The sequence below is a fragment of the Mytilus galloprovincialis genome, chromosome 1, assembly GCF_965363235.1.
Source record: "Mytilus galloprovincialis chromosome 1, xbMytGall1.hap1.1, whole genome shotgun sequence".
Classification (NCBI taxonomy): Eukaryota; Metazoa; Mollusca; class Bivalvia; order Mytilida; family Mytilidae; genus Mytilus; species Mytilus galloprovincialis.
Genome location: NC_134838.1, coordinates 41,784,921 through 41,801,120, shown reverse-complemented (window position 1 = coordinate 41,801,120; position 16,200 = coordinate 41,784,921). Strand labels below are relative to the sequence as shown.

Genomic DNA, 16,200 nt, shown 5'->3' with positions numbered 1-16,200 from the left:
TAATTATATTTCTGTATACAATTGGTATTACATGCCTATAAAAAATTGCTGTCTATCAGGTGACCGTATAAAAAAAGAAATTTGCTAAAATATTATATACTTTCAAACTGAAGTGCATCTGCGTGTCACACTCTAATATTAATAGTTTTACACAAACTTATGTACGAAATTCGCAATTGCAGAACAAGGTAAGTTGTATGGCTTCGAAAACCACATATTTCAACAGATAAAAAAAAAAAACCTGAAATAATTTGATTTAAAGAAATATAAAGTAAAACAATTGATTAGTTTCCATTGAAATCAGTCATTAAACAACAATATTTCTGAATTGAAGATAATCTTTTTAGGCATGGACGGAGCATCACAAACGACTGCTGGTGGAACTGTTGGAAGATTAGAACATGAAAAGGCAAAGTCTTATGAAAACTATCTACAAGTAAGACTATTATTTTCACTTATGGATACTGAAATGATTTTTTCACTTGTAAGCAAAGTATTTTCTATATTCGATTTAACCGCTGGACACATTTTAAAAAATGACAAAAATTGTCAGGATTAAACGTATCTGTAAAACAAATTCGGATTAAAAATAGCGTATATTATCATCTTAATTGTAGTTAGAAAAAGTTTTAGGAGGTGTAAGACGATTGAGTGAAGTAAACGGTGCTCCTGCTCACGATGAACATCTTTTTATTCTCATTCACCAAGGTATGTATACACTTTTTCAGTTATTTCACTTTTATTGTCAACCATCTTGACAAGAGATGATAATAGAGATGAAAGAATTATAAATTCTGCAGTTTTAAGGGCTATTACATAGTTATATGCAAAAACCCATCAAAGATATAATGATTATAATTCGCGCGTTTGGTCTACGAATGACACTGTTGCTCAAATGAAATCAATAAAATAGTCATGAAAAGTACTTAATTTAAGAACATCAATGGACGAAAACATTCTTCCTTTGTACAGAGAATTATCCAATTAAAAAAAAAATCACCACTTTACGTATCCCTTTTTTTTTATTTTTAGAAGCTCTCAATTATGCTGTATAATTTTTTTTTTGGTTATTTTTCAATATACTTTTTATTCGAACGTCACTGAGGAGTCTTTTGTATACGAAAGGCGCGTCTAGCGCAAATACAAAATTTCAATCCTGGTATTTATGATGAATTTAAATGGTCAATTTTTAAAAATTTACTGTTTGCAAAAGTAAAAACTATTCTAAATAGTAAGGATTTTCTTATCCCAGGCATAGATATCCTTAGCCGTATTTGGCACAACCTTTTAGAATTTTTGTTCATCAATGCCCTTCAACTTTGTATTTGTTTGGATTTCTTTTAAATTTTGATCTGAGCGACTCTGAAGAGTCTTATGTAGACGAAACGCACGTATTGTGTAATAAATTATAAGCCTGGTACCTTTGATAACTATTAGCATGTCGAAATGTCCTATTGTAGTGTTTATTTGTGCACTTTTCTGTAATAAATGTTCCTGCATTTATTTGTACTATACTCCTGTCATGTAATGTTGTCATTTAAGTGTTATATTTAACATTGCCATAAAAGCGCGTTGTTTTGTTGTTTTCCTCTTATAGTTGATTTTTACCTCAGTTTTAGTTTGTAAACCGGTTTTGTTTTCTCTCAATCGATTTTTGACTCGAACATCGGTATACTACTGTTGTCTTTATTTATATTCAATTGATAGGGCTTTAACGTTGCATTCATATCATAGAGGATCAAAATGTATCATAATTAAATATGCTCTAGTGTTAGCCAGTCTGGTAGTCTAGGTGTCATGTGATTATACATAATTTGAATAAAAAAAAATAAAAAACAGAAATTTTTGCGAGGTTTTATTCAATGCGAATTCTGCGACTGGATGGGTATCGCAATAATAAAACTCGCATTCTGATATCTGATTCATTTTACTGTATGCATATTTTTTCTCAAATTGGTCATTGTTCTCCTTCCAAACTCGCAATATCAAGTGGACGCATTGATATCCAAAAGGAGTAAGTTCGGTAAGGGCCATATTTGGTCCCGATAATAAATTTCAATGTTACAAGATGAACATATGTTTTATGTTGACTTAAAGACATGTGAGAAAGTTAAATGGAACTATTTCTGTCAAGTTTGCTTTAACGTTGATTTTAACATCCCAAATAGGTTAATATAAGAGTTTTTAATGAAACTTGACAAAATCGGCCAGATTTCAACCATATTTAGGACCAGAAAACAGAGAGCACAGACAAACTAAATATTCAAGTGAGACATTTAATTTTAATTTTAATTTGTCAAACATTTTTTTAAAAGATCTTTTTTGTTGAACGTATGCACTCAATGTTTCCTGTCTTCTGTACTTTTGTACATTATAACGCGTAACTCAAATTGCGCGTCTTGTCTATAAAATTCTAATCCTGGTACACACTAGTTTCATTTTATCCGTAAGATATTTTATCTGCGTTTAAACACTGTAGAGGTTCAAAAAGATAATAGTATCGTTTTTGTTAGGAGCCTGGCATCTTTGATGAGGTAATTCCCTATCAAATCGTTAGCGCATCATTTGCAAAGTGTTTAAAGCTTGATACCCGGACAGTTTGAACATATGTAAGACATTTCATTCATGTGTGTGTTTTCGTGACAGCACATATTCATTAACTCAACATACATTTGTACTAGTATCTACTTGATTCAGTGTTTATGTTTAACGCTGCATAAAACTGATATAACAATTATACTTGTGTCAGTTTATTATTGTGTCAAACGTTGAAAATAACTATAACACCTTTTGATATATCTGTTAAAAATCGTTATCAAAATAATTGAAACTGACAATGTATATTCCTAAAACATATATATCTGAAATGCATATAGAAGAAAAACGATATAAAAGGATTTTTTTTTATCAAAAGTTAAACATAGCATGAACACAGATTAAAAACCCGAGGTGTTTGGTTAATAAAAAAAACCTAGTCTGACTGGTTACAGTACAATTTAAGAAAAACTGCGGGTTGAACCTCGTTTTAATGGCTTTAATTATTACAATATACAGATATTGGTCACTTATATTTCGGAGGGTTTAACAATAAACTTAAGGTTAGTGGGTTGTTAATATTGGCGGATCGATAACAAAGAGTAAAACAATAATGACACAAAACAGTTTTGACGGCGGATAGCGATCCGAATTTAAATCTAAAAAGGCGAACAGACTTGGGAGTACGCCAAAATGAGAGTGTCTTTCATGTTCATACATATATTATATATATTCGGAATGTTTTACCGGTTCTAAATGTAAAAGAAGAAACATAGATGAATATGCACGTAAACATATGTCAGCGACCCAGGCTGTTTATGGGCATACGATTCAGTTTTCATCCCATAATTAAATTTTGATGAATATTTGCATTTTACCTGCTTAAATCAAATATGTATTTAAAGATATACCTTCATCATGTTCATGTGCTACTTTTTGAGTAAAATCAGGTCGAAATTTCAGATATTAGCTCAAAATTCGGATTTGTGGACGTATTTTTCCTTCGACAGAAATGCATAACTTTCTTGTTTTAAAGATAAACACAAGCTGATTTTTGTTATAATTGTCCTATAAATTTATGAAATTTTTTGATACGAAATCACTTAAATTTATCATATGTTCATGTCTGTAAAAAAAACGTCATTTTTTGCTGTAATTTATCAAATTTAAAAAATTGCATTATCGACTTTTTTTTATAAACATTGGTACACATAATTGTATGTGCTTCAAAAGATATACTTGATTTTCTTTGGATTTTACCTCAAAATAAGGCATTTTGATTTTGCCATTTGATTACTTTTGCCATTTGAGTATGGACTTTCCGTTTTGAATTTTCCTCGCATGTCGATTTTTTTGTTATATACTTTGAACTGTAGATTGTCATGTGTTTGTTGTAATTTAGTTTAATTTCTTAATCATTCTTAGACGTGACAGAAGAACCTTTCATTTGAGTGTCACTAATGAGATGAGTATTTTGTAGATTAAACGCAAAATATAGGCCTGGTATAATTAATAGGTTTTCTGAAAAGGCGATTCTTCATTACCTTATAATGTACGGGGATGTACGTAAAATAAGCCTTTTCTTATTGTCTTATTGTCTTATCAACTGTCTAAAAGGGTAAAATTCTTCCTCATATAAGTGTAATAACTTTTTTTTAGATTGTTCACATATTTCTCATCATGTATATTTTTATCTCTTTTTATAAAGAAAACTGTCTGCATTATGTCTGGCCATAAAAGAATTGTACATAAAAATCCCTTTGATCGTTCAAGCTTTATATAAATGTTGACAAACTTTGAATGTTTATATGTATGGCATATTGAAATAAAAAAAAAAAAAAAACATTTAACATTGTTACATACGAGTTTTAACTAATTTCTATTAAAATAACCATTGATGACAAACGCTTTTATCTCAAGAAAAGATTTAGTGTTATAAATTTTCGAAAAACTGAAGGTTTACACACATATATATTGCTCTTTACCAATTATGGAATTGAAATAGAATTTTTATAAGAAAGAGTTTGTGACATTGCATGTCTTCTCTCATATTACTATTTATAGTGAATACAGAGTCTTTAGAAACAAACCGAGCGGCAGGTTTACTATAGATGCAACATATTAGGGTGTGATGTAGGTACATGTATTTAATTACTGAGTTGATATTAAAACATTAAGATTTATAATCGCTGGTCAATCGAAGGTCTTTAATGTTTTAAAACTATCGTTTCAGAAGGGTTGATCATTAGATTAACCCATCATTGCAACTAAATTTAAATACGTTTGACACTTTCATATATATTATAATATCCCAATATTCATACATTTTTAATGCTTCTGGCTGTGCTACTGTTAATGGCTAGGAATGTAGATACATGTATGTATAAGATATATTTAAAAGAGTCGACAGACAGTATTGCTCTTTAAGTAGCTCAATTATAACACTAACACTAACATTGATTTGCCGCTTTCTCATCTCAACAATAAGAAAACGGAGTTTTCCAATTTTCGATTTTTGTCTAATAAAATCTTTTATTTTTAGCGTTTGAGTTATGGTTCAAGCAAATGCTATTTGACATGGAATCTGTAATAGAAATATTTGATAGCGGTCCGGTAAGTTCCCCTCTCGTTTAAAAAAAAGAAGAAATAATAAGTAACATTTTTAAACTTTAATTTGATATTTGCATTCTGTTTAAATATTTTGAGACAATATTTTCAGTAGAAGTAATTTGATTAGAAAGTTTCGACTGTGAACATAAGTTTAAAAGAAATAATGTTATTTAACAGTGACGTCCTACAATTTGTTTCATTTTTTTCAGGCACGCCAGGAGAAGCAGATGTTAATCATAACTCAGAGATTGGAAAGAGTTGTTCTTATATGGAAGGTTATCGATTAATGAGACTTTGAAATACATTTCGGGATTAAATAAATTTCTAGTTAGCCCAGGTTCACCCCACCATTTTCTACGGAAAATGCCTGAACCAAGTTGGGAATATGGCAGTTTTATTCACTTGTTTTTTGTTTGTTTTTTGTCCTGTTCTGTTGATTGATAGCGTTTGTTTTATGGACTTCCCCTTTTTTTGAATTTGCCATGGAGTTCGTTTTTTTTGTTTTGAAGTTTTCCAGACTACGTAATGTGCTTTAATATTATTTTGTCACACATTTCACAACAACGTCTTCAAGACAGGCGTTTTTGACCGAATCACTCACATGTCAAATGTTGTTTTACAATATATTTATATACAGATGACCAAATGAAGTCAAATAAGTCAATATATTAAATTATGCCGAAAAGAAGTAATTTGATGAAATACAATTTACAAAAATAACCATTAAAAATGTAGAAAGTTTTTGGCATGCAGAAGTTCATATATTTGTTTCTGTAGTATTGTCAATTTTGATGATCCAATACCTATTAAGTTTACTGGTTGGTAGATTCTTATAGACTCTATTTATATATATAGGATGAAATGTACATGTCACAATGATATGGAAAAAAAAACACAATATATGCTACATCTGTGAAACTTTAAAGGCATACAGACATTAATGTACCCTTATCATGGAACAAATAATGCAATCCCATTGACCGTTGTTCGATCAAATCAAAAGAACGTCATTGAATACCTTAAAATCATAATTTAATATCCAGTTGGGGATGCCCATTTGAATTGCTTGAAAAAAGGAGACATCAGAAGTACTGTTAAGAAAATGTTCATTACCATTTGTTGTTAGGCAGATCATTTAATTGGCAACGGTTGATCGAAAACAAAAAAAAATCGTCCTGCTAATCAGTGGGGTGACAAAAAATATATTTTCCTCAGTCAGTAATAGTGAACCTTGTCAACAACTTCTGACAGATTTCCTTACTTTAACATGTTTAAGGAAGACGTAGAACAGTCACAAATATACAAGTCGCAGATTATTACTTACACTTACAATTAAAATAATTCTGACTTTTACATTTTTTTCTCTTTATCTGCAGAGAAAATTGCAATGGTAATAAGTGAAAACGTTTTTAAATTTATATTTTATTTTGGGAAAAATGCTTTTTACCAGCCCTAACTTCCTTTACTTGAATATTTCAAATATTTTTTTGATTATTCTATTTTGGTAGACTTTTGCAGACCAATGAAAGTAATAATTTGAATTAAAAAAAAAAATATCATAAAAACAATAATTTCAAATATGTTTAGGTCACCTGGACGTCGTCTCTTCTGATATTTTGGGGCAATATTTAACCAAACTTGTTCACAATCAACATCAGGGTATCTAGATAAAAAAAATTGTCCGATGATCATGCCCAAAACCAGCAATATTTGGCTGTTATCTTGAATACAAATTAAAGATAGAAAAAATCTGAAATGAACAAAATGTAGAAACTGAAAAACATTCTTAAGTAGGTTTTTGCCTTTATCTTGAAAACCATAATAAAAAGATAGAATTTTTAAAAATCAAAAATAATCAACAAGACAAGATTTTTAACACACTTTTATAGCCGAAATTGTTAAATGACTCTTTATTGAAGAAATTATTCATTTTTTTAAATTTTATTGCATTTTTGTCTTTATCTTGAAAAAATGTAGTAGATAGATAAAAAAATTAAATTTAACTAATTATCTACATGTTAAGATCTACGAATGAATTGGGATGACTGAAGTCGTTGTTCGACTACTAATGTGTCATTACCCTTTAGTAAAAATGTCCACCCATTTTTGCATGTTGCACTATTATCTTGAAAACCATAATAGATAGATAGAAACTTTAAAAGAAAAAAATGATCAGCAACACAAGATCTACAATAAACTTGTAAAACAGAAATCGTTAGTTTACTCTTAAATTAAGATATTGCTCTTTGATGATATTTTCTACCATTTGTTGCATTTTTTTTACGATCATCTTAGAAAAACTGTAAATGATACATAGAAACATTAAAAAAGAAACCGCATCAGGAGGATTAAATCTACAAATACGTCAAAATTAATGAAATTGTCTGTTAAATCTTTATGTTCAATCCCTTTTAAAAGTTTTTTTCCTAAAAGTGGCAATTAATAAAGATGAAGGTAAACAAAACATGATTTTCAGAGCCTTTTTTATGTGAATTAAGCTTTCAAAGTATTTAAACCCAGACGCACATGGTGCATTTAAAAGACATCATTTAGCGAAAATACTTGTTGTGGCATATAATAATTATCGCATGCATGCATCTTTTTGTAGTTACTGATCGACCAGTTCTTCATACTTGAGACTATGCCACCACTGAATTTTCTAGAATTCAGGTACTTCATTGTAATTATTACTAAGAACACGTTTTATTTGATGTACCTATTTTAGCTTGTGTTCTTCAAGAAGTTATTTAATAACATAAACGATACCAATTACTCTGCACCAGATACGCATTTCGACAATCAATGTATCTCCAGTGATGCTCGAGGCCAAATATTTTAAAATCCAAAGATTATTAAAAAGACGCAAAGCTATGAACTAAAAAGGACAAAAACAAACATAGCCAAAGACGAGCGAAGAATCAGAGCTTTGCATGAACGAGGTACATTTCTAAATTTTGATATGCATTTTTTTGGAGCATATTAAATTTAATGTATCATTAGTTACATTGTGTGTTAGTGACATAATACAATATATATGGCGTCAGTAAATTCCATATGGGGATTCGAACGACCTAATACGATATATATGGGTTAGTAAATTCCATATGGGATGAAAGGGAAACTCGAATACCCATATTGAATTTACTGACACCATTTACTGTCTAGTTAATACTGAACGATGATTTTGACAATACCTAAGTAAAAAGAGATTTTGATGTGAAGACATCTTTCATATTTCGCTATATTGACGTATTAAAAAACTTCTTCCATATAACTTTATCCCAAAACATAATAAGTTAGAAAGTAGCCTGTTTCAGCACATTTCGACCAAACAACAAGTATTATGTTTATCATGACGACAAGAGTCATGGTTAAAATATATCATGATGGTTTTTAGTGAAAAGCACCCTTGTTAGAAAGTACGCTTTAGAGTTCATGTTGTCATTCAAATTAATTTTAAATGAGGACTATACAAACCAAATGCGGTTTTATGTCAAGTTGATAAAGTAGTTCATAAAGGATATTTGCTTGTATTTATCAAAATAGCATAGAAGATAAATATTTTAGGGTGAAGTGAGTAGTTGATTTTAAACTATAGATTGCTTTGTAAATCAATATTTCGGTTAATTGTTACTCTCTATACCTGCATATGTTGGTCATAACTTTAATAATTGTATAATTGCAAATATTGCAAATGGCTGTATTTACCACATAAAACACATTTATTCAAAAAGAAGGGTGAACGATAAAATCATAAACATTTTATTCCTAAATTAAGGTATTGCTAAAGTAATATGATAAGAGTTTCTTCAAATTTTAATGTTATAGAAGTCATTGAACCAATGCATGTATATGTACTAAAAAAGTGTCACATTCTCGTTTTTTAATATTTATTACACACTTAAAACGTATGATTGATAAATAATATTTCATTCAGTAGTGGTTGATCGCAAGCTAATTAATTTACTTTTGCGTTTCTTGCCGAAGGTTATCGGATCGTGACAATGATAAACAATATAATCAAAGAACGTGGAAAGAGTGACATATAAGTGAATTTAAAAAACCATGACATTTTTTTTATCATTTCCATGTGTAATTGATAAGACGTGTCACGGTACTTGTCTATCCCAAACTCATGTATTTGGTTTTGATGTGATATATATTGTTCTCGTGGGATTTTGTCTATGTGTGTTACATTTTAGTGTTATGTCGTTGTTCTCCTCTTATATTTAATGCGTTTCCCTCGGTTTTAGTTTGTTATCCCGATTTTGTTTTTTGTCCATGGATTTATGAGTTTTGAACAGCGGTATACTACTGTTGCCTTTATTTAACATTTGTAAATATAACTGTTCATTAACAACAGTTTTATTTCTTTTTACCTTCAAGAGCACGTGTGTTTACATTCTTTCGTCACGGTTTCCTCCTTGCATTTGGTCCATGTTATAACGACAGGTCTTGAAGTAAAGGTCACTGCATATGGGAAAATAGCAGGCGATAAGTATCATGGAAGTCAATAATTCAACATCGGCACATTTATGGAGATTTTGATAAATGAATATGACAGTTGTTATCCATTCATTTGATGTGTTTGAGCTTTTGATTTTGCCATTTGATTAGGAATTCCAGTATTTGTGTGTATTACTTTTGGATAGTATTAAGTTTTTGATGTTTACTTATTTTATAGTAACATTTTAAACCATTCAAGGATATAAAACATGTTCAACGTTTTTTTTTTGAATTTTTAGTTCCAAATAACTTTAAAGTTTGACATAGGGACAAAATTTTCATAATAATATGATCTTTTTTGTAGACAATATACATTCATATCTTTGTGAACAGTTGTAAAAGGGCTTTCATTCATTTGGTTTTGAGCGTTTCTGATGAAAGTTAACAGAACAGAAAAGTGCGTTGGATGCATGCAATTCATAACGTGTTGTTTTCCTTTTTTATAGACAAGAGTGCATCTACCACACAGAAAGAAGCTCGCAGTACTCATCTATATTGTAATAAATGGAATTTTCATAATAAATTATAAAATGCTCTTTAATTTTTTGTAGACATCACCTTGGAAAAGCGTCCGGATTTCAGAGCTTGCAATTTAGATTGCTTGAAAATAAATACGGAATTCGTGAAGTATGTTAGTAATATATAGAAAATGAAATATGTTTTTATAAATTTCCAAATCGGTTTTCAAAAACTGCAAATATTGTACTTCGTGTGCAATGCACTGTTTTTTTTATTCCATTTAATTAGTTGACAGATAACAGTTAAATAGAGGGAAAGTCAATTTCACTTAATTTTTTCCTACAAGTACCAATTTCAAAAAGACTGTCAATCTTTACTTAAATGCACAATATCACAGCCTATTATGTGGACCTAAGGATTGTGCAATATTAAGGCTCATTGTAAAGATTTAAAAAATATATTGTAGTATCATCGCCCGCTGAAAAGGGAGCCAATAAACCAAATTTTAACAGATCACATATTCCAGAATTGTATATTATCAATTTCAAAGTTATGTGAGTGAAAAGTAAAGATATATATTATCTACCGGATTTAATGTAGTGCAATGGTACATGACATACTACGATTCAAAATCTGACAAAAACATGTTAACATTCCTATTTTGTTTTTAACAAATGAAAAAATAGAACGTATTCAAACAATCACAACGCATAATTTAGTTTTTCAACAAAATTATTTTGTCGGTCTTTACTTGGTAATTCCTAAAGGTTAACTAAACAGAGATGTACAATCTTTCAATATTGTTTTTATTAGTACTAGTGATGATTATATGAAATAAAAATAAATTAATTAGTTATCAAAAGTACCAGGATCATAATTTAGTACGCCAGACGCGCGTTTCGTCTACATAAGACTCATCAGTGTTATTAAAACATGAATAAATATATATTTATAATATTGGTAATTTGGAACAATTATGAGAAAATCCTGTCCATACTGTTAACTTATATTTTGGCTATGCGCAAATCCATACGTTTCTCAGTTATTGGCTTAGAGCTAGTTTTTAGTAACTGCGAATACTCTTTTTATTTCGGTCTTTTGTCTTTATATGTTACGTTAGTTTTTTTGTGCTTCGTACTTTTCTTTATATTTAATCGAATTGTTACTGTGTTTTACAGTTTGCTCTTTTGCTGTGATGTTACACAACAGTCTCAAGTTCCCAAGTGAGAGAAGGGTTGGACGCGCTAAAACATGTATTACCTAGACACATTCTTTATGTGCATGCCCCTAGTTCGGAACCTGTTATTTTGCGTTTGTTGTTGTTTCAAGTCTGTTATATTTGTGTTCCGTGAATTGTTTTATTATAAATTAGTCCGTTAGTTTAATCAATGGAGCTTTTTCATATTTTTCATGGCGGGACCTTGAAAGTCGTCTATACGAAAGTTTTTTCTCCTTGCTGAAGGTCATACAATTAACTTTAATTGCTTCATTTTAATTCTGGTGACTTTTTTTATTGTCATTTCAAACCACATTTCAATATGGTTATTTTGATCGACAATTGGAATGTTAACCCGGAGACAATTTAAGAAACTGTGTGTATGCCAATGCAGGAGTTATAGTAATAATTCATTATTTCTTTTTGTAAATTTGTTTTTTACTATTTTGTGGAGATTTTGACTTCTATTGTTGTACTTACAGAAAGGTATATTAAAACGCATACTGCAACCGATACTTTTAATATAACTCACCAACTGCTCGGTTTTTTAATATTTTTCTTTCTTTTTTCGTTACTAATGTATTTATTTTACAAAAGTAAAACGGAAAAATAAAGATAATAAAAAAAATTATAAGAAAGTAACCATGAAGCTTTGGTAGCTAATGATTACTATGTATTATAATTTGAAATTCCATGCACTGTACTTTTGTCCATCTGATGAGTTAAGCCCTTTTCAACTGATATTTATAGTTCGTTCTTATGTTGTACTGTTATACCACTGTCCCAGGTTAGGGGGAGGGTTGGGATCCCGCTAACATGTTTAACCCCGCCACATTATTTATGTATGTGCCTGTCCCAAGTCAGGAGCCTGTAATTCAGTGGTTGTCGTTTGTTTATGTGTTACATATTTGTTTTCGTTCATTTTTTTTAACATAAATAAGGCCGTTAGTTTTCTCGTTTGAATTGTTTTACATTGTCTTATCGGAGCCTTTTATAGCTGACTATGCGGTATGGGTTTTGCTCATTGTTGAAGGCCGTACGGTGACCTACAGTTGTCAATGTCTGTGTTATTTTGGTCTTTTGTGGATAGTTGTCTCCTTGTCAATTATACCACATCTTCTTTTTTATATTTTGTTATTAGAAAGACAGAATTCAGTATGACAATAGACCGTATTATGACAAGCTTGATTTAGAGAGTTCAAGAATAGCTGTACGACAATCAGCGCAACAAAAAACATTGTTTAGCGTTGTTCAGGTATGTTTAACATACTTTATATGGATTAAAATAAATATTAAAAACTCATTGTATTATAAACATCATGTCCTGCATGCAAATCATATGTGTAAAGGGTAGAAAAGAAAGAACCACAGAAGCAACGTTATACTCTGATTATGCGTTGCTTGAGCATAATTGTAGAGTGACCAAGTAAAACAAAATTCAACTTTGAAGAATTACACTACCTGTCGGCCAAATGATGATTTTTCGTGTAAATAAATGTTTAAACTTTACATTTTGCCTAGTCGTAAAATCGAAAAATGGTACACATTTGAGGAATCTGATGATAACGTTCGCTATTTGAGTTATCCATTAGCGTCCAAAAATCACAAGGGGTTAAAATGCAAAAACATAATATCTATATGAATTGTAAAATAGGCAAACTATACAAAATGATCAACGTGTAGCTGTATACTATTGTTGACATTGTTCTTTTGAATAATCACCTTTTCATCACATTTCTTTCTTTTAGAAATGGCTTGAAGGAATGGACGAAATAGATCCTGAATTTTGGCAACGCTATAAAAAGGCAGTTGAAAACAGGCCAGACAGAGTAAGCTGTTACACAAAGCAAAATAAAATGAAGCAAATCTTTTCCCTGACCATTTCTTTTAAAATCACTTAACTAGATAGTCAGTGTTTCGGTATTGATAACATATTTGACAGTGTTTTTAATTAATCCGACACTTAAATTAGACGTTATGAAGTACGTCTATGTTCAAAGCCCTCGGGCAAAGTTGAACACAGTTAGATTTGGTTATTCTGTTCATGTACTTTTTGGCCTTCATGCTCCCTAATAATGCAAGTATGTTAACATTCTTGGCTCTCACAATTTTCAAGTTTTTTTTAGCTTTCTAGATGATGATAAATCGAAAGAAGCTCAAACTTATAAAGTCTTTTTTCTTCATTAAGCAGGCTCTTGATAAAATATTCTAAGATCAATCAGAAATAAATAATTTCAGAACAACAACAAAAACTTGTCCAAAATAGAACATCCAAACCATCTGTGGTCTACTGAACTTTGTTTTGGTCGTCCAAACAAATCATATGGCTTCTGAGTGCACACCAAGAAATTGAAATTATTTAATGAGGAAAATCTTTGAAATTTTATAAATTAGATACTTTAAGATTTTCTATCGAAATTCAATATCATATTTCATATTATATTGTTGCAGGCTTCATTTCAATGTGTTGTAGACAAAGCCAAGTATGAAAGTAAGATAGATATTAAAAGTTTGCATTTTACGTTTAAATCAAAAACTTTCAATACAGTAAGATAAACATTAAAACTTCACAATATATGATTGATAGTTTTGTTTTATATATTTTTCTGAATACGGTTTATCGGTCATAACGACACTATAATTCTCAGCCATTTGTTTTTCTGCAATCCGCGATACTGCTTACGAGGCATAATCCCAAAACCATGCCATTTTATGCACTACAGCTAACAAGCTCCATTATAGATACATCTACATACTTAATCTTTGTAAACATAAACATAGATTTTCGTCATTAAATATTTAAAATACAATTAGGGTAGATACGGGAAGTCGTGTATTCAACATGAGACACCATACATAGTCATTCATATAATTTCAACAACATGTGAACCTTGAGAATTAATATTTTTGAACGATGCTTAAATATTTTAGTTTTTAATGGTTCAATTTTTTATGATCTATTATTTACTGTAAAAGGAGATTATAAAGAAGGTGTAAGACGCTTGAGTCATAAAGCCTTCAAGGGTGCACTACGGATTTCTCTTTTGAGAGATGAACCTGGTTACTGTCTGCCGTACAAAGTCATGACCCTTCTAACTGATGTAGATGGATTGATGATGAAGTGGAGACGTGAGTTATCTCTTTAACCATGTAAAACATGTAAAAGGAATAAAATGAAATATAATATATTAACAAAAAGTACACACAATTGAGCAATTTAAAAAGTTCTAAAAATAGATATAACGGCATCAAAAAGCAAGAAAAGTTTTGGAGGACGTAATAAAAAAAACAACCCCACAACACAAATGACAAAACATTTACAGCCGTAAAGCAACTTGCAATTGGTAATTTATTGCATTCGAATTAAGTTTTCACGTTTACTTGTATATACCTTCATTTCTAAGGCAGCACATTTTCATTTCTCTTGATCAAACTTTTAGACAATCATGCGCTAATGGTGCATAGAATGATTGGAAGCAAAGCTGGAACAGGGTCAACAGATGTATCCGGAAAAAAATCAGGATATCAATACTTGAGCTCTACAGTAAAGTAAGTTCAAATATTGATTAAATGTTAGAAATACCTTAAACAGAACCAATAAGTTTAGTGTATATCCATAGGAAGTGAAATATCTGATGTATAAATAACATTAATATTTGATATATCATCATCGTGCACTACATATTTCACCCCACATATTTGAAAATTCGTTTTTATAGCAACATACAAAATATATCTTTGTTTAACATCAAAGTAGTAATCGAATCATATCAGTTAATTTGTAACTAAAAGCACATTTTTTCCTGTTAGAAATTTCTCACAATGAAATTAAATTTGAGATGACATACAATCTTAGCATTTTGTTTACACCAATGAAAGATGATTTTGACCAATAATACCAATAATACCAAGTTTCTATTTTTCTTTTCTGATATCTCATGAATATTTACGATTAAAGGAAACGTCGATGTACTTTTTCCCTTGTTACTTGTCCTCACGTATATTCATAAGATACACGACGATTGACAAATATGAATCTTAACAAATTATTCTGGTAGTGCAGTGGTTTCTTTTAGTTTATAATTTATTTTTTTTACATTTTGGTTATCTATTTTTTTTGTGCATTTTTGAAACAAAGTTTAAATGTGTTTTGCTTTTATCTTCATACTTTTCATATGGATAATTTCATAAACTTAATTGGTACTGCATCTTTACTAATACAACATAATTAATATGTTTTATTTCAATTTTCAGCGACAAGTACAGAGTGTTTATAGATTTTTTTAACATGTCAACATTTCTATTTCCTCGATGGGAATTGAAGGACTGTAAAAGATGGTAATGTTTGAAACATGTACAAAAAGAACATAATAGACCTTTCTAGCTCTGAGTGATTAAAAAAACACACTATAATGTGTATATTTTATTTTGCTTTTTTGTGTGACTGATTTGTTAGCTTACATATCTTTTAACAAATAAAATGGTGCAGGATATTTCATGTGTTTAATCTAAAACACGCAGTAAAAAGTGTATTGCATTATCGTTAGTTTACCGATTATCGTGTCTTTAATTAAGTATATTTGAAAGAAAGAAAACAATTTTAGAATTCCTCACATTATCCACTGTCTATTGTTGTTGGTGAAGACCTCTTGTTTCCTTGATAAAATTAGTTTGCGTCTTATCGACCTAAATGTCACACCTATTCAAGCAATGTAAAGATAAATTGATCATAATAGTTAGCAAAGGTACCAGGATAATAATTTAATACGCCAGCCGCGCGTTTCGCCATACATAACATAACTACAGACTCATCAGTGATGCTCAGATTAAAAGAAATTATAAAGCCAAACAAGTACAAAAACATTGAGGATCTA

General features: G+C 30.1%; 1 protein-coding gene across 1 annotated transcript; it reads left to right on the top strand.

Annotated features, from left to right (window-relative positions):
- The first annotated feature begins 32 nt into the window (after positions 1-32).
- On the top strand, positions 33-15,819 carry LOC143074812 (tryptophan 2,3-dioxygenase-like). The gene is made up of 13 exons (XM_076250072.1): positions 33-188; positions 348-436; positions 618-708; positions 5,078-5,148; positions 5,355-5,420; positions 7,754-7,815; positions 10,203-10,278; positions 12,468-12,581; positions 13,075-13,155; positions 13,778-13,817; positions 14,303-14,455; positions 14,767-14,875; positions 15,581-15,819. Exons 2-13 carry the CDS (start codon positions 350-352, stop codon positions 15,666-15,668), a joined length of 1,038 nt encoding a protein of 345 aa, XP_076106187.1. The 5' UTR covers positions 33-188; positions 348-349; the 3' UTR covers positions 15,669-15,819.
- Positions 15,820-16,200: the final 381 nt, after the last annotated feature.

What these genes read in the sequence shown, in the direction of transcription:
- LOC143074812 (XM_076250072.1), top strand. Translation starts at nt 350, where the DNA reads ATGGACGGAGCATCACAAACGACTGCTGGTGGAACTGTTGGAAGATTA. An exon ending in AAATATTTGATAGCGGTCCG is followed by an intron (nt 5,149 to 5,354) that starts GTAAGTTCCCCT and finishes CATTTTTTTCAG; the next exon opens with GCACGCCAGGAGAAGCAGAT. An exon ending in ATTGATGATGAAGTGGAGAC is followed by an intron (nt 14,456 to 14,766) that starts GTGAGTTATCTC and finishes TCAAACTTTTAG; the next exon opens with ACAATCATGCGCTAATGGTG.